The sequence below is a fragment of the Erpetoichthys calabaricus genome, chromosome 7 (assembly GCF_900747795.2).
Source record: "Erpetoichthys calabaricus chromosome 7, fErpCal1.3, whole genome shotgun sequence".
Classification (NCBI taxonomy): Eukaryota; Metazoa; Chordata; class Cladistia; order Polypteriformes; family Polypteridae; genus Erpetoichthys; species Erpetoichthys calabaricus.
Genome location: NC_041400.2, coordinates 68,028,973 through 68,053,107, shown reverse-complemented (window position 1 = coordinate 68,053,107; position 24,135 = coordinate 68,028,973). Strand labels below are relative to the sequence as shown.

Below are 24,135 nucleotides of genomic sequence, written 5' to 3'. Positions count from 1 at the left end.
CCTAAAGCTGTTGATTGCTTCGCCTTGAGCTGCTAATAAAGGCTACCAGAATAGATGGCATTAAAAACTTTTTTTGGAGTATCCCCTGCAAATCATAATACAATCTGTTAAAGTGCAATTATTTGGGCTTTCTTTGAAATTAGATCCCAGGTTGTATTACTTTTTCATTTTCCCCCTTTGTGATTCCAGGAATTTCACAATAAATTTAAACTAAAAACATCTTGGATGCTTTGAGCTGTGTATTTTGGGTCATTTATCCTGTTGGTGAATTCATGACCTGCAACTGAGACAGACCTTTCTGACAATGGGCATTACGTTTTGCTTGTTCCCCGCACAGAGGCACCCTGTGCCACACACAGTAAAATAGCCCCAAAACATAACCTAGCCTCCTCCATGTTTCACTGTGGGTATGCTTTTCTTTTCTTTGAATGCTTCATTTTTTGTCTCTGGACATAGAGCTGATGTGGCTTGCCAAAAATCTCTGGTTTTGCTTCACCTGACCAAAGGACATTCTCCCAGAATCATTGTGACCTGTCAATATGCACTTTAGAAAATTCTAGTCTAGAATGTTTTTCTTTCAAGAGTGGAGTCCTCCTGTGTCTTCATCCATTGAGTCCACTGTCACTCAAAAAGCAACGGATGGTACAATCAGACACTGATGAATCTTGACCTTGGAGTTCAGGTTGTATCTCTTTGGAAGCTGCCCTTGGCCATTTGTCTACCATTCTCACTATCCTTCTGCCCATTCTGGGGTCCATTTTCCTCTTGCTAACACATTCTGGGACAATGATTACAGTCCCATGGACCTTAAATGTCTTAATAATATCTGCAACAGTTGTCAGAGGAATATCAAGCTGCTTGGAGATAGTCTTATAGCCTTTGCCTTTGACATGCTTATCTATAATTGTCTTTCTGATCTCCTCAGACAACTCTCTCCTTTGCTTTCTCTGGTCCATGTTCAGTGTGGGACACGCAATGGTACCAAAAGTGACTACTTTACTCCATTTAAATACCCTGAATGACTGAATACACAATTGGAGACATGTGTGATACTAATTAAAGAAAACAGATAGTTTGAAAAATTACTCTAAACTAAATATTTATGATCTATTCTAGGGGTACCAACAAATATGTTCAAGACATTTTAGAATATCTTTGTAGAAGAAGCAAAACTTTATCTCTTTTCACACTTTGTTTGCTTTACTTAACGACATATCAAAGCCATGCAGGTAAACATGGGACAATTGCATATAGCACTTTTTCAATTAGCTTTAAGGGTAACAAAAAATTTGCCTGCATCCATGTCTATAATGCCACCTTTGGTATACCCTTTATAAGGCACTATTTGTACTTATTTATATAATGTTTTCTATTAAAGTAGGTGCCACTCAAAATTCATAATTGTTTATCATCTTTTACTTTCCCTGTATTATTTGAAGACTAATTTCATGTTCTCATGGAGAATGAAGATTACAAAATACTTGATACAATAGACTCCAATGAAGCCCTTCAGTCCAAAAGCTTGATCCCATCTGAGTGTGTTTCACTGTCTTGCAGGACATTATTTTCTGGAGTGGTATGATGTTATTGTTTGTGGGTCTACGCATCATTACAAACAAATTCAGGGTAAGCAGCAGATAAAAAAACATTATATATAATTTTTGGGTGGAGTATTGCTTTAAAGGTGAGATGGGCTCTTGAATAGTGAAACAACTAAAGTTTTCGAATTAAAAGCAATGATAGATAGATAGATAGATAGATAGATAGATAGATAGATAGATAGATAGATAGATAGATAGATAGATAGATAGATAGATAGATAGATAGATAGATAGATAGATAGATAGATAGATAAAACATATAAACTGTCAATGGCAACAGGAGTTTTCTCAAGCTGAGGCTCTTCTGAATCATAGCAGATTTTCCTTTCCTAACTAATGATGGCTAACTTAGACGAGCTGAGTTTTTTACCTCCATGCTGGTGTTGAAGGCTCTGTTCACTGCAGCCTTAACGTTGATAATTTGTCCAATCCTAGAGGGGAAACACAAGAGGATTTGCAGTGATTCCATGTAAGTAAACAGTAAAGCTTGTTCCTGTAATTAAACCATTCCAAGACACTGACCAAGTGCAAAGCTCTAGTATTTTTATATTTTTTAACAGTTTCAGTTCTGCCACATTAGTTAGATTGATTAGGGTCACATAGTGAGATGGTATGTGTTTAACAGTTTAAAATTTACAGTCAAACATTTTTGACTTTCAATGTTAAAAACAGTGAATTAATTCCAAAGCATTATTAGTACTTTTTTTTGATTTTGACAGGGGTGTTAATGAGAGCAGGACTATAAGTAACTTGTTAAATCGTTTTGGCCCATGATTTTGTTAAACTGTGTATGACTTGTATTGGTGCAACAAAACTCTGTCTGGATCATGTTTAACACTAGAATTACCAGAGCCTACGAAAAAACTCGTCCCACCTTAAATCGCTTTGCACCTCTCCGTCAGTGTCTTTTGTTCTGTAAATGTGTCGATAAGCAGTAAACAACAAGCAGCCTGCTATCACATCCCCCCACCCCAGCACAGTTTTCTCAGCTCAAGTCTGTTTACCTGCATGTCAGTTGCTTAGAGTTGTATTGAGTGAGAAGTCAAGCAAAATGACACCTTTTATAAATACTATATTGTTATTTGGAACACTTGCATTTCATGTGTGTTCCGTGTCTACATTGATCTATGTAAACACATCGTTAAAACAGAAATGTTTTTCATGTTTTAGTAATAATTGACAAAATGTAGACATGAAGTGTATAATGTGTGAAGCCTGAAGTCCAAATATCAAAGAAACACTTTCACAAAAGGTACAAATATAACAGAACAAGTGCACTTTTATTCAAAAATATAACTGCAGAAAAAGAACCTGCGTTAGGGTGTGACATTGACACGCATTTGCTACAACTACTTCGGTGGCACAACGGTATCAACTGTTGACTGGTAATCAAAACTTCACGGGTTTGATCCCAGATGAGTCCGTTTTGAGAAGTGAGCTGCTCGTATTCTTACTATTTTAGAATAAAAACATACATTTGATTCCAGTCTGTTATGATACTTGTAAAGGTTAGCTTTGTTTTTTTATTATTCAGTTTTATTCTCTCAGTCGCGTTTACGATCCCACCCCTCCCTTGCATTTGATACTGCTGTTTTCACATAAAGATGCGCTATAACAGAGGTGAACTCAGATCATGACGATGGTTCTACATTGAAGCAAGAATGCACTTTTGCCATCGCTGTACTTTGTATATGTACACGGGAAACTCTGCACTCTACTTGTGACTTTGCGCTGTAGGAAGTAAGTAAATAAATAAAAGATAAATAGGTAAATAACATTTGCTCTGGCTCTTACATACAAAGTACAGCGACGGTAGCTTCCACCTGCAGCTATAGACTCTTCAGTACGCAAGCGACTCTCCACGCTAGTGCTTAGATCTGAATGGTGTATGTGCCCCAAAAAAAGCCTAACTGCATTCTCGTTCCATTGCTTGCATACTAAAGTGTCAGCAGGCACTTTTCATAGCATTACACATATTTTTTGAGCATGCTCTCTGCAGTCTACTTGTGACTTTACGCTGTAGGAAGTAAGTACATAACTAGAGGTAAATAACATTCAATCTGGCTTTTATGTAAGTTTCTGCAGTTATATTTTTGAATAAAAGCGCACTTGTTCTGTTATATTTGTACCTTTTGTGAAAGTGTTTCTTTGATATTTGGACTTCAGACTTCACACATTATACACTTCATGTCTACATTTTGTCAATTATTACTAAAACATGAAAAATGTTTCTGTTTTAACGATGTGTTTACATAGATCGTTGTAGATTTGGAACACACATGAAATGCATGTGTTCCAAATAACAATATAGTATTTATAAAAGGTGTAATTTTGCTTGACTTCTCACTCAATACAACTCAGGTAAACAGACTTGAGCTGAGAAAACTGTGCGGCGGTGGGGGATGTGATAGCAGGCTGCTTGCTGCTTATCGACACATTTACAGGACAAAAGACGCTGATGGAGAGTTGCAAAGCGATTTAAGGTGGGACAGATCTACGAGTTTTTTCGTAGGCTCTGGTATTTCTAGTGTTAAAAATGTTTCTGTGCACAGTGTGAAAAAGGCTAAGAGATGTGCACTGTTCCTTCAGGAGCTATGATGTGTACACAAAGTCCACACTTCAGTGAGCATTGTCACAAATGTATTTTTCTTTCAAAGATACTGTTTGGTGAATTATATTCTGACCTACATATATTTAAAGGTTTGGCTTCAAAAGGCTAACACCATGAGGACTCATCATTGGCACCCAGCCTCTGCTTGTTGTGTTGAACACATGCATACAGTATTGTCATAGTGGTGCCTGGTTTATCTTTCTTTAAGTATTTAATTACTTTCTCAATAAAGGTGTGTCTTGTTTATTTATTTGTGTGATTTTCTAATGTTAACTGTTTTTATTAGTTTAGTTTGTTCTTTGTCCTGTATCATATTTGAACCTAAGGGGGCGAGCCCCCTAATGCTATACTTTAAAGACACTTCTTTTTAATAAAAAGCTGAGAAGCCTCAGTACCTCACTGAGGAATTGGAATTTGTGGTTTAAGAAAGCTTTTAAGGTACCACATATCGAATATGATTTGTGCCAAAAATGAATAAAATGGCAATAATAAAATAAATAATCACATGCAAAAGTAAAACAATAAATATAAATGAGTAAATAAATTAGAATTATGTAAAATTAAATAAAAGTCATCTAATTATTATGAAAGGTCACCTGTGTTTTATGAAATACAGTGTCATCAGTTTATTAGTATTATAGATTTTATTTCAAAATGGCCTAATTTTTAAAGGCTATTTTAATTTCACAATCCGAACTTTCCAAACTGCACATTTCCAAATGACTCTTTTTTTTCTGAGTTATTGTTTATCAATTAAGGCAAAGGCCAACTGGCTGAGCTAGTTCCTATTGGTTAATCCTTTGATGTTGATTACTTCTCCCTGATTGTGGAAATTAGGCTGCCAAAGTTCTCTAGAATTACTTTTACTTGTATTCCAACTGGCAGAGCAGTCAAAATTTGGGATGGTTAAGTTGAATAGAATTATAGATAATTTTGGAATAACCTCTCCCTCTCCTTTCAGACTCATTTGGCAATCATTAAAATGAATACAGTCCCCCGTTTAAACTTTGTCAGTTCAATGCTCCCTCTCCCCCAATCTTCATGTTTTTGGATCTAGGTTTGATCAGCTATCAGCTCCTTTCTATGGAGTAGCAAAAGACCTGCAATCAAACACTCCTTTTTGATTAGATCCAGGATGGGCAGAGGTATCTCCCATTCTGGATTTTATAATGTATTATTGGGCATATGTTCTTTGTCCATCATCCCTATGGCTGAACCTTCCACTTCCCCACCATCATGGCTACTTATAGAAACAAATCTTGTTTCCCCCAACGCTCTACAACACCTATCACTTATTAGAGTTAAAACAAAAGAGGGAGCAAAATTATGTTTTGTGTGTTTGGCACAAATTGGAAAAAGCACCTTGGCTCTACACTTCACTGGCATTGCCTCACACCATTCTTTCACAATAGCTCTCTCAACATTGATGGACAAACCATCTCTTTTCCACTTTGAGCTATTAGTGGTATCAGCACACTTGCCGATGTGTTTGATGGAACTGGGGTTGCCTCTTTTCAGACTCTGAATGAGGAATATTCTATTCCTCTTTTTCTCATTTGTTCTATTTTCAGGTTAAATCCGTTCTTAGGAAATATGATGTAAGTTTTTCTGCCCCCATTCCCAGCCACCCATTATTTGATTTCTTTTTCTCTCTCTTGTGTTCCACTAAATGCATTTCTATTCTGTATGCTCAACTTCATGACTCCATAGCTATATCTATCGCAGTCACTCAAAAATTGATCAGAGATCTTGCCTTATCAATGCCATTTGTGTTGGAATACTATTTTTAAAAACATTAAAAATTCTTCTAGAAACTCTAGCCACCAACACTTCCAATATAAAATTGTCCGTAGAGTTTGTTATTTCCCTAGGAAGCGTTTTCTGATGGGCTTAGCCCTTGATTCATTCTGCATTCAGTGTGCCCTTAATACACAGGGCATCTTTCTCCACGCGTTCAGGAATCTTCCACTATTGCTATTCTTTGGTCTTCAATTGCAAAGACCCTTTCCTCCATCATATCTGTCTCTATTCCTTGCTCTCTTCACACTCTAATTCTTTTAAATTTCTCTTCTTTCTCTCTTTCCCTTTTTCAATCTGCGCATTATTTCATTGGCCACAATAGTGGCCAAAGTTCTAGTAGTTTCCCAATGGAAGAATCCTGTATCTGTCTCTTTCTCGGTCTGGAAGTCCTCTTTTTACAATCTAGCATTATTAGAACTGTCAGCTGCGCAGATTAATGGGGTACCTGCAGATACTATTAGTAAACGTGAAAATACTATCTCCGTGATAGTATGCAGTCATGGCTGACTGCAAACTCTTGAATGCAATCTGACACGTTTCTATTAGATTTCTGTCCTCAACTGGCCACGTGGGCCTCTGGGCCCTGTAAGTGAGCATGTGTACCATCTGTCCTAAATTAGTATCTGCTTTCTTAAATAGCTTCAGGGTGGGGTGGGATTTGTTTGGGCACTGGTGTTTTTTTTTTCTTCAAAATTTCAATATGAAAATGTCCTTTTTTAGTCACTTTGTTATTTGTCTGACATCAATAAAAACTGATTACAAAAAAATAGATAATGTAATACAATGATGCTATTTTGAGATGAATTGATGATATATTAGAATTGCTCAGACACAAAAGTGTTCTTCAAAATGTTGACAATGATGAAGAAGTTTTTAATCATAGCAGTTTAAACAGAAAATGCCTGTGAGGAAATCACATAAACACTCATGAATGCAGATGATCTTTTGTGCGGCCACTCCTCTCAATTGATCTTTAACTAATGAGAAACTCTTCAGCCACATGAATATTTTGAAGAGCACTTCCCTGTCCGAGCATTATCAATGTATCCTACAATTCATCTTAAAACAGCATCATATTGTGGCCAACAGACCACTGTTCAGATTGGCAGGACTAAATGCTTAAGTGACAATAACTCATTAGAAGGGAACAGTGAGTAATGTTTCTAAACAATAGGTAGAAACTGAAAGAGAGGGGAGAGAAGATAAATAGCTCCAGGCAGGAGTTGTGGATTATTCTTGCTGAATCAGGGAGAGTGACAGAGAGAGAGGGAGAGACAATGACAGCATGAGAAAGGTGATCTCAGATACACAACCTGTAGTACATTAAGAAGGGAGACAGAGCAAGACAAACAGTAATGTCTTCTTTTAACAGCCATTTCACTTGGAGTGTGGACAGTGACAATGTTTAACCAAGTAATTAGGCTTTTTACATACAGTTTATTATCATTTAACATATGCACCCATTGCTTGGTTCAGTTACAATATGTTAAACTAGTTCTATATACAGTAATCCCTCCTCAATCGTGGGGGTTGCGTTCCAGAACCCCCCCGCGAAAGGTGAAAATCCGCGAAGTAGAATACATATGTTTATATGGTTATTGTTATATTGTCATGCTTGGGTCACAGATTTGCATAGACACACAGGAGGTTGTAGAGAGACAGGAACTTTATTCAAACACTGCAAACAAACATTTGTCTCTTTTTCAAAAGTTTAAACTGTGCTCCATGACAAGACAGAGATGACAGTTCCGCCTCACAATTAAAAGAATGCAAACATATCTTCATCTTCAAAGGAGTGCACATCTGGAGCAGAGAATGTCAGAGAGTGAGAGAGAAAAAAAGCAAACAAAAATCAATAGGGCTGTTTGGCTTTTAAGTATGCAAAACACCGGCGGACAAAGCAGCTGCAAGGAAGGGAGCAATATGAAGGTAGTCTTTCAGCATTTTTTAGAGGAGCGTCCGTATCCTCTAGGCCAGTGTGCGAACAGCCCCTCTGCCCACACCCCCTCCGTCAGGAGCAGAGAATGTCAGAGAGAGTGAGAGAGAGAGAAAAGCAAACAATCAAAAATCAATACGTGTCCTCTTCGAGCTTTTAAGTATGCGAAGCACCGTGCAGGAAGCATATCACTTGACAAAGCAGCCACATGTAAGCCCAGCAAGGAAGAGAGCAATGTGAAGGTAACCTTTCAGCGTTTTTTGAGGAGCGGCCGTATCCTCTAGGGGTGCGAACAGCCCCCGTGCTCACAATATATTTGAGGAGTTTTATTTAATATGTAATACGCGCTCTGGTTGGGTAGCTTCTCAGTCATCTGCAATAGCGTCCCTTGTATGAAATCAACTGGGCAAACCAACTGAGGAACCATGTACCAGAAATAAAAAGACCCATTGTCCGCAGAAATCCGCGAACCAGCTAAAAATCCGTGATATATAGTTTAAATATGCTTACATATAAAAATCCGCAATAGAGTGAAGCCGCGAAAGTCGAATGCGATATAGCGAGGGATTACTGTATTGCAACTTTTACTGCCTCAATGCTTTTGCCAGTTTGAATGCAGTTGCGTGAAACATACAATGTGCCTACAATGAGGTAAAAATAATCAACAACAAAGGTTTAACCAATACGATGACGTTCAGCCTGTTTGGCTTGATTAACAAGTGACAAAACCATCATGAGAAGAGGCATTGTGAAATGAACAATGCTGGCATTAAAAGAGCCATTCAGAATTGTGCCATCTGGAAAAATCACATTGTGAAATAAAATGGTCTTTACAAATAAGGCCATTTTGAAATTATGTATTACTAGCAAAATACCCGCGCTTCGCAGCGGAGAAGTAGTGTGTTAAAGAGGTTATGTAAACATATATACATGTACATATATACATATACAGTAATCCCTCCTCCATAGCGGGGGTTGCGTTCCAGAGCCACCCGCGAAATAAGAAAATCCGCGAAGTAGAAACCATATGTTTATATGGTTATTTTTATTTTGTCATGCTTGGGTCACAGATTTGCGCAGAAACACAGGAGGTTGTAGAGAGACAGGAACGTTATTCAAACACTGCAAACAAACATTTGTCTCTTTTCCAAAAGTTTAAACTGTGCTCCATGACAAGACAGAGATGACAGTTCAGTCTCACAATTAAAAGAATGCAAACATATCTTCCTCTTCAAAGGAGCAAACAATTCAATAGGGCTGTTTGGCTTGTAAGTATGCGAAGCACCGCGGCACAAAGCTGTTGAAGGCGGCAGCTCACACCCCCTCCGTCAGGAGCAGAGAGAGAGAGAGAGAGTTAGAGAGAGACAGATAAAAAAATCAATATGTGCCCTTTGAGCTTTTAAGTATGCGAAGCACCGTGCAGCATACTTAAAAGCTGCACACAGAAGGTAGCAACGTGAAGATAATCTTTCAGCATTTTTAGACGAGCGTCCGTATCGTCTAGGTGTGCGAACAGCCCCCCTGCTCACACCCCCTACGTCAGGATCACAGATAGTCAGCGCAAGAGAGAGAGAAAGAAAAGTAAGTTGGGTAGCTTCTCAGCCATCTGCCAATAGCGTCCCTTGTATGAAATCAACTGGGCAAACCAACTGAGGAAGCATGTACCAGAAATTAAAAGACCCATTGTCCTCAGAAACCCACGAAGCAGCGAAATATCCGCGATATATATTTAAATATGCTTACATATAAAATCCGCGATGGAGTGAAGCCGCGAAAGGCGAAGCGCGATATAGCGAGGGATTACTGTATATACATATCTACATATACACATATCTACTTATACATATATATACATATACACATCCACATATATATACATCTTATATATATATATATATACACATATGAACATATATATATGCACATATACACACATACATGAACACACACATATACATATATATACATACATACATAGTGCGTTGTAACACGGGCTGTGATTGTTACATGGGAGGGGAGACGACAAATCACAGCTTCCCACTTTCTAATCGGGCCTGTGATTGGTGCTTTGACTGATGCCTAGATCCCACAGTATGTCCCCTTAGGAGAGGCGTTAGGCAAGTGTAATTGAATAGCGGTGCTGCAAGTTTAGCTGTACACCTGTTTTTAAGGCTTATTGACTGAAAGGGGCTTTCATGAAAAAACTTAGGGCTTTGCTACAGGATATACCCTCCACAAGTTAAGGAAGTAAAATAAAGGTATATATTTCTGTTTTATTTAAACCTTTTAAGTTTGTATGCGGGCGGCATGGTGGCACAGTGAAAGGTGCCAGTTAGGAGACCCGGGTTCGCTTCACTGCGTGGAGTTTGAATGTTCTCCCCGTGTCTGTCTGGGTTTCCTCCGGGTACTCCGGTTTCCTCCCACAATCCAAAGAAATGCAGGTTAGGTGCATTGTCGATTGTAAACTGTCCCTGGTGTGTGGGTGTGTGCGCCCTGCGGTGGCTGGCACCTTGCCCGGGGTTTGTTTCCTGGCTTGTGCCCTGTGTTGGCAGGGATTGGCTCCTGTATTTAGGATATAGCGGGTTGGATAATGGATGATGGACATTTGTATGCATAGCCCCATTTGCCCGTTTTCGTCTTTTTTTCTTTCTTCAGTAATATTTCAGCAAACCCGGAGCTTGTCAGTTCAAATCCTGGTACTGACACCACTGTGTGACCCTGAGGAAGTCACTTCACCTGACTGTGCTGCAAGAAACAAAAGTAATGTCACAAATTGTACCTCAGATGTGCAAGTTGCTGGAATAAAAGCATAAGTCAAATAGATAAATATGTATTATACACATAGGAACTATTCATTTATTTTCAGTTAAGTCATCTGCAGCAAACCTTTATAAATGAGGGTTTCTCCTTTTTAGATAGTGCAAACTGTTTCTTCTTCATTGAGGTTTTTCTCTTGGAGAGCTTTTTTCATTTCATTGAAAATTAAAGCAGTAGCTGCCAAAATATGTAGCTTTTCTTATTAATTTTTCAACATTGTGTAAAATAAACTTTATAAAGTAACATAAAGGTTTAAATACTGGTTATCCTTTTAAACTAAAATATTACTAAAGAGATACAAAAAAAGTAAAATGCATATGTTCTTTTTCTTTAAGGAGATTAAATATTACTGAAGAAAGAAAAAAAAAACTAAAACAGCCAAATGGGGCTATGCATACGAACTTAAAAGGTTTTAAATAAAACAGAAATACAGTCATCCCTCACCTATCGCGGGGTTACGTTCCAGAGCCCCCCGCGATGAGTGAAAATCCGCGAAGTACCAACCTATATTTATTTTATTATTCTATATATATTTTAAGGCTTTATAAACCCTTCCCACACTCTTATAAACCTTTCTGTCTCTCTTTTTTACCTTTCCCACACTCTTATAACACTTCCTATGCTCTTAAACACTTCATACAGCTCTTAACACCGCAGAGCAACTCTACTCGCAGCGATCAGACGTTGATGTGTCTGCCACTCGCCTTGTGAAGAGGGGGGCAGGTGAACGCACATTAAGCAGAGGTGGACTTTGTGCTGCTTCTGCCAAAATGCCTGCTTATCGCTTTGTGCGTTCTGAAGGAGGAGGAGGAGTGTGTGTGTGGGTGTGTGAGGGCTGAACTCACGTTCGCTCAAACCCCCCTTTCCGAGGAACGGTACGCTCCTGCCACTTCGCGTTGTGAAGGGGGGGGGGGTTGGGGGTGGGGTGGTGGTGAAGCGGGCTTGCTGAATGCACGCTAAGGAGAAGTTGACTTTGTGCTGCTTGTCGCTCTGCGTGTCAATAAGCCTGTACAGCAGCTGTTTTTCCTGTCTCACTGCCTTGTCTTGCATGAACTTAAAATGTTTATAATAGAGAGATGTTACTCATATCCTTAGTCCGACATCCACATATCATATGTGTTAACAAAGTGTGTTTTATAGATTTACATGTGTTTAAAGTGTGTGGGATGGGTATTTTAAGGCTTAAACTATAAAAATGTTTATTTATATGGTCTTTCTATATCGCGGATTTTCACCTATCACTGATGGGTCTAGAACTAACTTCCGCGATAGGCGGGCGATCACTTGTATTTAAAAAACCCGCGATACAGTGAAAGCCCGTTTCAGTCAATAAGTCTTAAAAACAGGTGTAAAGATATTGACAATAAGCTACGCAAAACCCACCAAGACATGGAATCATTTAAATCAAGTATCATTACATCTTCCTTTCTTAAAGAGAAGTAAGGCAGTACTTATAAGCTTAGTAATGTTATACATTTCAAATGCTACTTTGATAAACTTTATCACTTCAAACAACTGAACTATCCAGAACATTTCAGGCATACATCCAGCATTCAAACTATGTATAAAAAGCACAACTGTTAAAGGAATTCAGCATTTCTTAATTGAAAATGTTCCTTTAATCATCAACATGTCTCAATGAGTCGTTCTGGTGGTTTTACTTGATGTTTTGATCTTCTGGTTAATTGTGTTTGCAGTTGAGATGTTCTTTCCTGATTTATACTTGTTTTCTCGTTAATATTTGTTTTGCTGGTGTTAGTGTTCTGATTAGAGGTTATTGGTCCTTTGATGTGTCGACGGTTTCTTTTTAGAATAGCTCCTATTACGCAATTCCGTCACATACTGGTCTATTGTTTCGCCGCTTTTCTGGAAACATGTAAAAAACTTGTGACGTTCAAACGTCACATTGCGCTTTGGGTTGCAATACGCTTCGAATTTTTCAACTATTTTGTTCAATTTCATATTGTCTCCATGTTCTTCAAACTGAAAATTGTTATACACCTCTAGCGCCTCTTCGCCAATTACATGTAGAAGCATAGACGCTTTCATTTTTTCACTTTTCCTATCTGCTTCAATCGCAGCAAGATACAACTCGAATCTCTGTTTAAATCTTTTCCAATTTTCAGCTACATTTCCCTTTAACTGGAGATTTGGTGGGGGCTGTAATCCTTCCATTTTTTTTTCTCTTTTTGCTAGAACGTCTTAGCGCTTTCTGACCATGTTTCGGGTTACTCACAGACACAAGACTCGTTCAAAAGCTGAACCTCTTCTTCACATTCCTCTTTCAATCCGTCACTTCTGACACCATGTAGTGATCTTGTTAGGTTCGTAGTTTAATCAATACACAGGATTGAAAGATATAATAACTTTTTAATAGACAGACTTTAGAGACATTTACTGTACATGTTACTACTCATTCTTTAGTTCACACCCCATTCTCCTACTTGCATCGGCATTCACAGGCATTACTAATCATTCTGTAAGTATCCCTTAATAGACCTTACTAATCAACTATCATTACAAAATCCAACGTGGTTTGTGCCCTTCAGAATGAAAACAGTTTGCATTTACTTTTTTAATAAAAGGCGAGCTTTTAAGCCTGAGAAATCACCCCATAAATGCACACGTTTAATTGCACATGTGTTAATATGTATGCTTACACAGTATTAAACCCACCAAGACATAGAATCGTTTAAATCAAGGCGCAGTGCCTTGATGATAATGACATTGATCAATTTAGTGACAATCAATTGGATGATTTGGAATCTGTAGGTTCTGGTACTCATGCTGAAAAAGCTTCCCCAAATGTGTTTTTTCATCATAAGGATCCAACTTGTCAGTACTGTCCAAAAAATCAGTATTTGGACATTCTGCCACTCACTGAGCTCAAACAATCACCAACTACCAAATGTGTTGTGCTTAACGAGCGTGGAAAGTGCAAAGAAATGTGTTATCTTTACAGTGCAAGTGCTGAGCCTGCACTCTGTGAGATCCCATGCCTTAAGGACTCTCATTTAAAAGAAGACTTTTATTCATGTTACAGTTGAAAATAAAATAATTAAGATTTTCTTACCATTTTTGATAGTTACTGTTAATAATATTGCTTTCTAATACATTTCTTTACATTTTTGATTGAGTTAATTATTTATTATATATGCTTAGGTCTATACTGCAGCATCCTGGTAATAAATGGTCAATGTGTTAAGTAAATTGTGTGAATCAGTTTGACCCATACTCTTAAGGTGTAATTTTTTTCAACATAACAGGAGGGCTAAATACAACTGCAGACACATCGTCTAACTGAAATGAACTCATCAGGGCTATCCGGAGCCTACAATATCTGTGGTGTCCCTCACTGGACACTCACTCAAGGGCATTATTCTCATTATGGTGTTTATTGCATTTGCTAAGAAAACTCATTGTATTTTTAATTCCAACATACGATACATACAATACTATAACCTGATAAACACAAATTTTTAAATAGAAAAAAAAATTAAATAAAAAAGGCCGAAAGAGACAATATTTTGGAGTCCATTGACTGTAACATAGTGGGAGATAGCTGATGGAACTGGACAACCACAGGTGTCTCAAACTCTTGTACTAGGAGGTCAGCATGCCATCTTTATAGCGGTTAATGGAATTTGTTATTTATTTACACAGTTTACTTATGATGGAATTTTGTTTCATTATTGAGGACAGATCACCAGAATGTTTAATGTACTTGAATGAGTTTAGTACTCCCTCCATCATTCTTTTATTTTCTATATTTTGTTTTCTATAACTTTTTCTTTTTTTGTTTTGGTTTCAATTTGTCTGTTGCATCGGTTATGCAGCATTTGGTGTAGGACTCTCAATGCTAATGTTTGCAATGCTAATGTATAAAATGCATTCCAATGGACAGCATATTGTAAAATTTAACAGTGAATATGACCATCAGAGTGCAACTGTCAGATGAACAAAAGTCATCTTATAAATATACTGTATATATCCAATATTGAAATATATGTATATATGCAAATATAGAAATTTCCCTGTATGTGTTTTTTTCAATTAAATGGTCAAAAGGAAAGGAACCTATCCAGGAACCATCAGACATAAGGCAGGAACGAACCCTGGACAGAATTCCAGTTGAATTTCATATTTCTATATACACCCACATTCACTCACTAATTTCAAGACAAGTAAGGGATACCAATCAAATTAGCAAGAATATATTTTGAATATGTGAGGAAATACCAAGATACATGGATAAGAGCAGCGGTTCTCAAACTGTTGCCATATGTGGCGTAATTTTGCTATTCGTAGGGAAATTTTAAACTTGTAGTGTGTATCGGCAGCAAAAAATCTATGAATAAATTTTATTAGGGTTTCAAAAAAAAAGTTAGGGGGGCGCGATTAAAACTGTTATGAAACTCGGGTCGCAAATACTTAAAGGTTGAGAAACGCTGGATAAGAGCAACATGTCTATGAGGAAACATGCAAACTCATACCAGGACCAACATTATAACATTTTGTGAGAGCTTTTTTACCTGGGTACTGGTATTCTGTGGAGAAAACTCATGGGTGCTGCCATCTTGCCTATGGTAATGATGCCTCATGGCTGTCATATGGATGGCAGTGTGTGAAATTATTTGGGCACGACATGTGATTTTATTATGTTGCTGCTATTTAAGACAGTAATGCAATCTATTGATTTGTGTCCTAATTTTGAGATTCCATTTCTTGCTACAAACTCCTTTTTTCTTTTTAGTATTAGTGAAGCTAAAAGGCACTTCCTGAAGGTCTTGGTGTTGGCTTACTCTGTTTTTAACTCTAATTCTTGGTTTTGTAATTTAAAAGCTTTGACTATTAATATTTGTGTCTGTATTTTGGTATTTTAAAATTTTTGCCTGTTTTCTAACTAAGTCTCTTCCTATTTTTTTTATTATATCATCATTTACTTACACTTCGCTTTTTTGTGTCTCCAACCATTTTCCCTCATGCACAGAAGTGTTAAAAGAGGGCATGTGTGAGTAGCTAAAACTTCAAGCTAAAATGATACATTACTCAACACATAGCATACATTAGTCGATCAAAAAGGAATGTGTCACTGTGATATGCAGATGTTGTTAAGCCAATTTATTCTGTAGTGTAATGACTGGGCCAAGTTTTTTTCCACTGAGTTCAACTATCATCATATTAAACAACCTACTTTACAGTTTCTTCAAACTGGATGTCATCCACTGAAGCTGTGACACAGGGAATTCCAGAATGCTTCTCGGCTGAAAGAAGAAGGACCTTATGGTTAGTGGTTTCAACTAACAATGAGCTTTCTCTCTTCACGCCTTTACATAAGATGCAGAAATGGTGCATTTCTACTAACTCCAAAACCAGGCTAATCCATTACCTTTTTCAAGAAGATCCCAGCAGCCACTTATAAAATTTTGTAAACTGTTTGGTTTCTTCTTCAATCATTTATTGCACAAGTATCTCTAAATGGTTTCAGTCTGTGCTGTCATGGGGACAACCAAAAGTCTTTGTTGATCAGGGTGCCAATTTCCAAAAATTAATTTTAATAATTTTAAGCAGTTTTGCTTTGTGTAATTCATGCCTTTTCTGCAAAAGGAGGTGAAGCACTAGACGAGTGGTACAGTCCTTGGAGACCCTTGCGGCTGTAGGTTTTTGTTCACCAGCTCCACTCTACATTGTTAAGCTGCACTTTTTTATTTCTCTAATTGTACACTTAGGAAAGCCCAGCAGTTTTACATACAGTGTAATAGATTAATAGTAAATTTAAGAATTGTATTTTGCCAAAGAGTTTAACTCACTATTGTCATTTTCCTATTAATTCCTTTGTTCTTCTCCTTAATTATGTCCAGATAATGACAATTAATGATGAACTAGACAATGAGGGCAAATGACAAGGAATTTTGAAAGACTACACCTGCTTCAGTTAGGACACACTAGTGAGTTCAGTAATGGCTTAAAGAACAAGAACACTTGAAGGTAAATGCACAAGACTTGCTTAAATTGACAAGATGGGTTATATTTCAGCCATTTTCAGTTTCACCAGTGAGGATTAGGCGATTTTTCACTTGCAAACTGAAGCAACTAAGCATCACCTCATAGTGTATTTCATACCAGGCTGAAGATGAACCTTAGTGTACTGTTGCGACTTGAGAGTTCATGAAACACAGCCTTGGAAAATGATTCTGACTTTTTTTATCATATGTAAAAGTTACTGCATTCTTATTTACACTATTGTTTAAATTATTCTGATATGTTCATTACAAAGTGATTAAATATTAAAAGCTATACTGTCCATTGAAAACATAAATGATTATTAATATATCCAACCATCCATCCATTTTCCAACCCGCTGAATCCAAACACAGGGTCACGGGGGTCTGCTGGAGCCAATCCCAGCCAACACAGGACACAAGGCAGGAACCAATCCCGGGCAGGGTGCCAACCCACCGCAGATTATTAATATATCACATTTTATATCCCCATTATTCTTTTTTTGTCAATCAGAGATAAAGGAAAAATATATGCGAAGGTAATACAAATAAGATATAAAGGTGTATTATATTAGGTACTTTCAATAATTAATAATTTTAACTTTTAACAAGTCACTGAAATTCTAACAATAAATAACATAGATATTCACCATAATTAAATGTACAATAAAATATGCATGCTTCAAGATCCTTTAGGATCAAACATAGTGTGCTCCTTGTTTTGCAAATCTTATTGAGTTGGGAGCTCACACACTACAAGCTTTTAAGCCACCAGCACAAAGAGTGATTAGAAAGAAAGAAAGCCCTTTGTCATTTCTGAGATATATTCCATGACAATATCTGTAGGTATACTGTCTAAAAATAATGAGTAACATATTTGTAGAATATATTCATATGCATATTAAATAGATGCAATTGCATGCCTCAATAATTAATCATATACAAACTCTTTATTATTCTTATTAAAGTTCATATTGTTCTCTTTTCAATAATGAGGTATTAAAAAGGAAAACATTTTGTAACTGAGTATCTGTCAGTAAAACAGAAATCCTCATTAGAAAAATTGGCAATTATGGTGTGGTACTTACGCTGATGAATTGCATACAGATGTTTCTGATTAGATTTAATACACAAAAAAGTCAATTTTCTTTCAGTCATCCTTTATGATCAGCCATGAGTAGCACAGATTGTACATCAGCCTTTTATAATACCAATTACCAAGATCGTGAAAGGATAGGAGAAACCCCTGATGACTATGTCTATGAAAGATAAAGATTTGCAAAAGTCAACATTACCTACATTAATATATATATATATATATATATATATATATATATATATATATATATATATATATATATATATATATATATATACATATATACACACACTGTATATATATATATATTGTCAAAGACAAGACAAAGAGCCACAAAAAGATTTGGGGCATCCACCTGTATAATTTTTCCTGGCTGCAAAATAGTTAAATTGTGTACAGGTTCGAGTCCAAAACAGAACTGTCTTGATGAGGCAAAGATGGTGGTTTTAAGGGAGAGTAGAGCAAGTGAGGTCATCAGGGCCCGGAACTGGAAATGACATCATCAGGACTAGGCAGAATTTCCCGTAATCAGTCTGCAGTGAGAAAGGAATAGTACACTCTGCCACCCCTGGTCTGGCATAGAATTATCCTCATTCAGGCCCTTTAGCTACATATACTGTAGATAAAGTAGATACTAGAGAGTGCCAGAGATCGCCCAACCACGGACACAACCTCACAGACACAAGTCCCGTTTAGATTAAACCAGTTTATTTACACAAGTACATTTTACAGAGAATCCAGAAGTGCAATAAACACTAATCCTACCACTCTGTCTCGTTCCTTTCTCCACCTCTCCACCTTTCAGTCGAGCTTTGTCCACTTCCACCCGACTCTAACTTGCCTTGATGAGGTTTAGCAGCTTCTTTTATCCTGGACCCAGGAATACTTCCAGTTCTAGGGCATGGCAGGATTGAAGCATTTCCAGGTCAAACAGAAGTCCCTTAAAACAGGGACAAGGCTATTCAAAGGAACTACAATATCCAGAATGCCTTGCAAGCATTCGCAGAGGTAGCATCGCCAAAGGAAGCTGTCTCTTATTGTGTCAGGAGAGTCTGTAGTCCTGCTAGGTTGTCTACCCCATCCTTCCGGGCTGGATATTGTTCCTGGGTCCAACCCACCCGGGACGCCAGTGTGCCCACCCATGCATGTCATCACTATATATATAAATATATACATATCTATATATATAAAATCCCTATGTGCGTCCAGGTGTCCGTGTGTGGGTGTCTTCTGGTGAAGTGTGCATGCGTGGGGCACGGTGCAATGCGCGATATTACTGTCAGAGAAAGTTAGAGGCGTTTTACGGAAATACAAACCAGTATTACTGTGAGAGGGAATTAAAGGTACACAATATAGTGATGCATATTACAGCCACATACAAGCCAGTATTACTGTCAGAGGAAATTAAAGGCATATTACCAACGCGCACGCCTGTATTACCGCCAGAGAAAATTAAAGGTAGGCTATATTACGGACGTACAAGCCAGCGGACGTACAAGCCAGCGGACGTACAAGACGGTATCCTTCAATAAGGGTGCACAAAAAGGCAAGCCTCAAAAGGGCGACCTCAATTGGGCGCAGCAAGTAAAGGCGCGCGTAAATAAAGATCTGCACTTTTGTTGCTCTTCACATATTCCAGAGCCATTTGAACTAAATTATCTACGAACGCCTTTATTCGCCGCGCTCAATTGAGGTCGCCCTTTTGAAGCTCGCCTTTTTGTGCGCGCCCTTATTGAATAGAGCCATACAAGACAGTATTACTGTCACAGAAAATTAAAGATACACAATACATGGCGACAGCCCACGAAGAACGGTCAGCTCAGCAAGTAAACATCAACAAAAGAAAGGCTGAAAGAAAAGAAAAAATATGACTAACAAAAAGAATTAGGTCAAAGTCCCTTGCCATTTAATATAGACTGTACCTACTAATGTTTATGCACTACTGTTCTAGCGCCCGTTATTGTAACGGGCTAAATGACTAGTATATATATATATATATATATATTATATATGTATATATATATATATATATATATATATATATATATATATATATATATATATATATATATACATATATTCATAGCATTCGTAGTCTGAAACACGATCTGATTATATGGGTGGTTACCTACCAGATAACACATGTGGTTGGTCTGCAAGTCGGCAAACGTCCGCCACGCCCTCTCAGTCGTGAGAAGCAGATCATAGAATTTTATATAGTTTTACTGTCAAATAATGCAAAGAGTATGTGACATGTGTTTCGCCCTTATATGGGCTCATCAGGCGTACACACTCCACTGCATCCCCTCGCGGGTATCTGGTAGGTAACCACCCATACAATCAGATCGTATTTCAGACTACGAATGCTATGAATGTAATTACTCTGATCTCCAGGCTGTCAAATAAATGAAACACATGCCATGGCGCAGCGTAAAGGGGCTTGGCCTCTGACTCCGAGGTTCGATCCCCGCCAGGGGATGCAGTGGAGTGTGTACACCTGATGAGCCCAAATAAGGGCGAAACACGTGTCACATACTCTGCATTATTTGACAGTAAAACTATATAATATATACAGTAATCCCTCCTCCATCGCGGGGGGGTTGCGTTCCAGAGCCACCCGCGAAATAAGAAAATCCGTGAAGTAGAAACCATATGTTTATATGGATATTTTTATATTGTCATGCTTGGGTTCACAGATTTGCGCAGAAACACAGGAGGTTGTAGAGAGACAGGAACGTTATTGAAAACACTGCAAACAAACATTTGTCTCTTTTTCAAAAGTTTAAACTGTGCTCCATGACAAGACAGAGATGACAGTTCCGTTCACAATTAAAAGAATGCAAACATATCTTCCTCTTCAAAGGAGTGCGTGTCAGGAGCAGATAAGCAGAGAGATAGAGAAAAGCAAACAAATCAATAGGGCTGTTTGGCTTTTGCTTTTAAGTATGCGAAGCACCGCGGCACAAAGCTGTTGAAGGCGGCAGCTCACACCCCCTCCGTCAGGAGCAGAGAGAGAGAGAGAGAGACAGAGAGAGAGAGAGAAGAGACAGAGAAAAACAAACAAGCAAAAATCAATACGTGCCCTTCGAGCTTTTAAGTATGCGAAGCACCGTGCAGCATGTCGCTTCAGGAAGCAGCTGCACAGAAGGTAGCAACGTGAAGATAATCTTTCAGCATTTTTAGACAAGCGTCCGTATCGTCTAGGTGTGCAAACAGCCCCCCCTGCTCAATCCCCCTACGTCAGGATCAGAGAAAGTCAGCGCAAGAGAGAGAGAGAGAAAAGTAAGTTGGGTAGCTTCTCAGCCATCTGCCAATAGTGTCCCTTGTATGAAATCAACTGGGCAAACCAACTGAGGAAGCATGTACCAGAAATTAAAAGACCCATTGTCCGCAGAAATCCGCGAACCAGCAAAAAATCCGCGATATATATTTAAATATGTTTACATATAAAATCTGCGATGGAGTGAAGCCGCGAAAGGCAAAGCGCGATATAGCGAGGGATTACTGTATATATATTGTCACACACGTGCGACTAGGAGCGAGCTGATTGGACCAAGTGGAGGTGATTACCCACCTGGCCAGGGGGTGGTGGGGTGCTCTAAACTTGTTTCTGTTAATTCTGCAGATCAAATATGGGAAAACCTGCCTGAGTCAATGCCACGTCCGGTTCCGGCTCCCAGACTGAAGTCACTTCCGAGTTACAAACTATAAATTCTCCATATTGCCAAACCAAGTCAGTTCATGTCGGGAACTCAAACAAGCAACATCAGTTGTGAACTTATAATCCTTTTGCAGCTAGGAATAATATATGGGTGGCTGCCCCCAAACCTTCTTTAGTGTGTTGAGACTCGTTATTTCACAGTGGCGTAGTCGGCAGGATGGCCTCCTGGTGGAATCGGAAGCCGAACCAACCTTATGTCTCAACACACCAACGGGCTGAACCACTCAAGACCTATCAGGTAGGAAAGTACCGTTCTTGTGTTGCCGAGCTGGGGTCTGACGGTGTGTGTCGGGGGGATCTTCAGTATGCTCCGACGCAGTTCCTCTTAAAAAGGACCTGGGAGCAGAAGGCAGAAGACTTACAGACGAGGGCCAGGTTCTGAAAGGAACACAGTGGGGACCTATTATGGGCTCTCAAGGATGGGGACCAACCCAAAAATCCCCACATAGAAAAATTTCTTTGAGAAAGGTGGGTGAAAGAAATAATGACCTGAGAATACAACCCAGACGAATCCCTCCGAGAACAGGCCATAACTCTATGGCAGAAAGTCGGGTGTTGGCTACGGCCATATAATAAAAATGCCCGACAAATTGTGGAAAAGGTGGCTTGTGCCATAATAATAAAGGGCCTACCGGCTAAGCTCGCCCAGCTACCTGGGGACAGTCATATGACAACATGGTCACCCTTGTGGGGATCATTAATACCTTGCAGGAGGAAACCTACTTGGGAGACCCAGAACAGAATCCCTGTGAACCTAGAGGGAGTTGTGCCACTAATTTAGGGTCTTACTCTTACATTGCGGAGCATGCTTTGGAAAACTCTGATACACGGTGGAAGGCTTCGCGAGGTGACACGAGGGTCTGCGGAGAAACACAGCAGGGGGCAGGGTGCTCCTACTAATCCTCTGGCCTTTTCTCATACGGGAGAAGCGCTAGTCAATGGCTATAAAGTACCTTCTTTATTTGACTCTGGCAGTAAAATTACCGTTGTTGCTTACCATTTAGTGTTGCCGCGACAAAGATTAAAAATAAAGACCCGTCTAACCTGTATTCATGGGGACGTCCGGTCATACGAGTCCGCCTGCTGTTACATCTGCCATGACGGCGTATTAAAGAAAATGATGGTGGAGTTGCACGACAATCCTCCGTTCCCCTTGATGCTGGGTAGAGATTGGTCAGATATAAACTGCGGCATAACACTCGCTATCCCTACTAAAGCACTCGGTCTTGTTATGGATGCCCCTTCTGTGTCCTCAGCTACCTCCACGCCGTGTACTCAGCCGGTAGGGGAACAGAATGTGGCCTTAGAGAATGATGTGGAAACAGCCGGACCGTCGCAGAGCGAAACGTCATCACCAAGCGCTGCGCCGGCTTGGTCGGAAACCACGCCCCTTGAGGTCGAATCTGATCCTCTCAGTCGTCTGCAGTTTCAGTTTAGGCAGACACCGGCTTCATTTAAAAAGGAGCAATGGAATGATGACTCCCTTAAATTTGCAAACAATGCAGTGGTCTTAGTAGACGGCCAGCGCACCACACATCCCATGCCACAAGGTCCCCACTTTGTATTAAATAATGACCTTTTATATCGGGTGGTAGATCATGAAGGCGGAGTGAGGTCACTGCTCTTAGTTCCATGGACTTACCGGCGACAAGTCTCTGAACTAGCTCATACCCACCTCCTGGGAGCCCATCTGGGTCCCGAGAAAACTTTAGAGCGAATCAAGCTCCGATTTTTTTGGCCTGGGATTAATGAGGAGGTCCACTGCTTTTGCATATCCTGTCCGGAATGTCAATTACGGCAGATTCCTAGAAGGGACTGTGCTCCTTTAATCCCTTTACCCCTAATTGATGTCTCTTTTGAACATATCGGGGTTGATCTGGTGGGACCCCTAGAGCCTTCAGCCAGAGGATATAAATATATAATGGTCCTGGTGGATTATGCCACCTGATATCCTGAAGCTGTTCCCTTACACTCAGCCACTTCCAAAAATATCGCACGGGAGTTGGTAGGAGTATTTGCGCGAGTCGGAATCCCTAAAGAAATCCTGACGGATCAAGGGACTCCATTTACCTCGGAAACGTTCAGGGAAACTGCTAAGTTACTGAAAATAAAACACTTAAAGATCTCTGTATATCATCCTCAAACAGATGGTCTAGTTGAGAGGTTTAACCAAACTCTCAAGCAGATGTTACGCAAGGTAGTCAATGAGGACAGGAGGAACTGGGATCAGCTTCTCCCCCTCGTCCTTTTTGCTTATCGGGAAGTCCCCCAAGCCTCCACGGGGTTCTCACCCTTTGAATTATTGTATGGACGACAACCCCGTGGTTTATTGGATATATTAAAAGAAGGCTGGGAAGAGGAAGTCCTTCCCTCTGTAAATATACTAGAATATATTGCGCAATTACGCGATAGATTTGCAAAAATTAGACCTATCTTACAATTTCACATGGACAAAGCGCAAGCAGCCCAGGTTCGGTGTTATAACCGTGGCACATCTCTTCGGGAGTTACAACCGGGGGATCGTGTCATGGTATTAGTTCCTACCTCG

At 39.1% G+C, this 24,135-nt stretch overlaps 1 protein-coding gene across 1 annotated transcript in view; it reads right to left on the bottom strand.

The window, feature by feature from the left end:
• LOC114654272 (acetyl-coenzyme A thioesterase) overlaps window positions 1-24,135 on the bottom strand; it is a 176,614-nt gene that overhangs the window by 125,237 nt on the left and 27,242 nt on the right. Inside the window, exons 2-3 of the mRNA XM_028804705.2 lie at window positions 15,960-16,029; window positions 1,972-2,032 (exon numbers count right to left, since the gene is read on the bottom strand). Coding sequence (XP_028660538.1) covers window positions 1,972-2,032; window positions 15,960-16,029 — 131 coding nt within the window. The remainder of the gene's footprint in view (window positions 1-1,971; window positions 2,033-15,959; window positions 16,030-24,135) is intronic.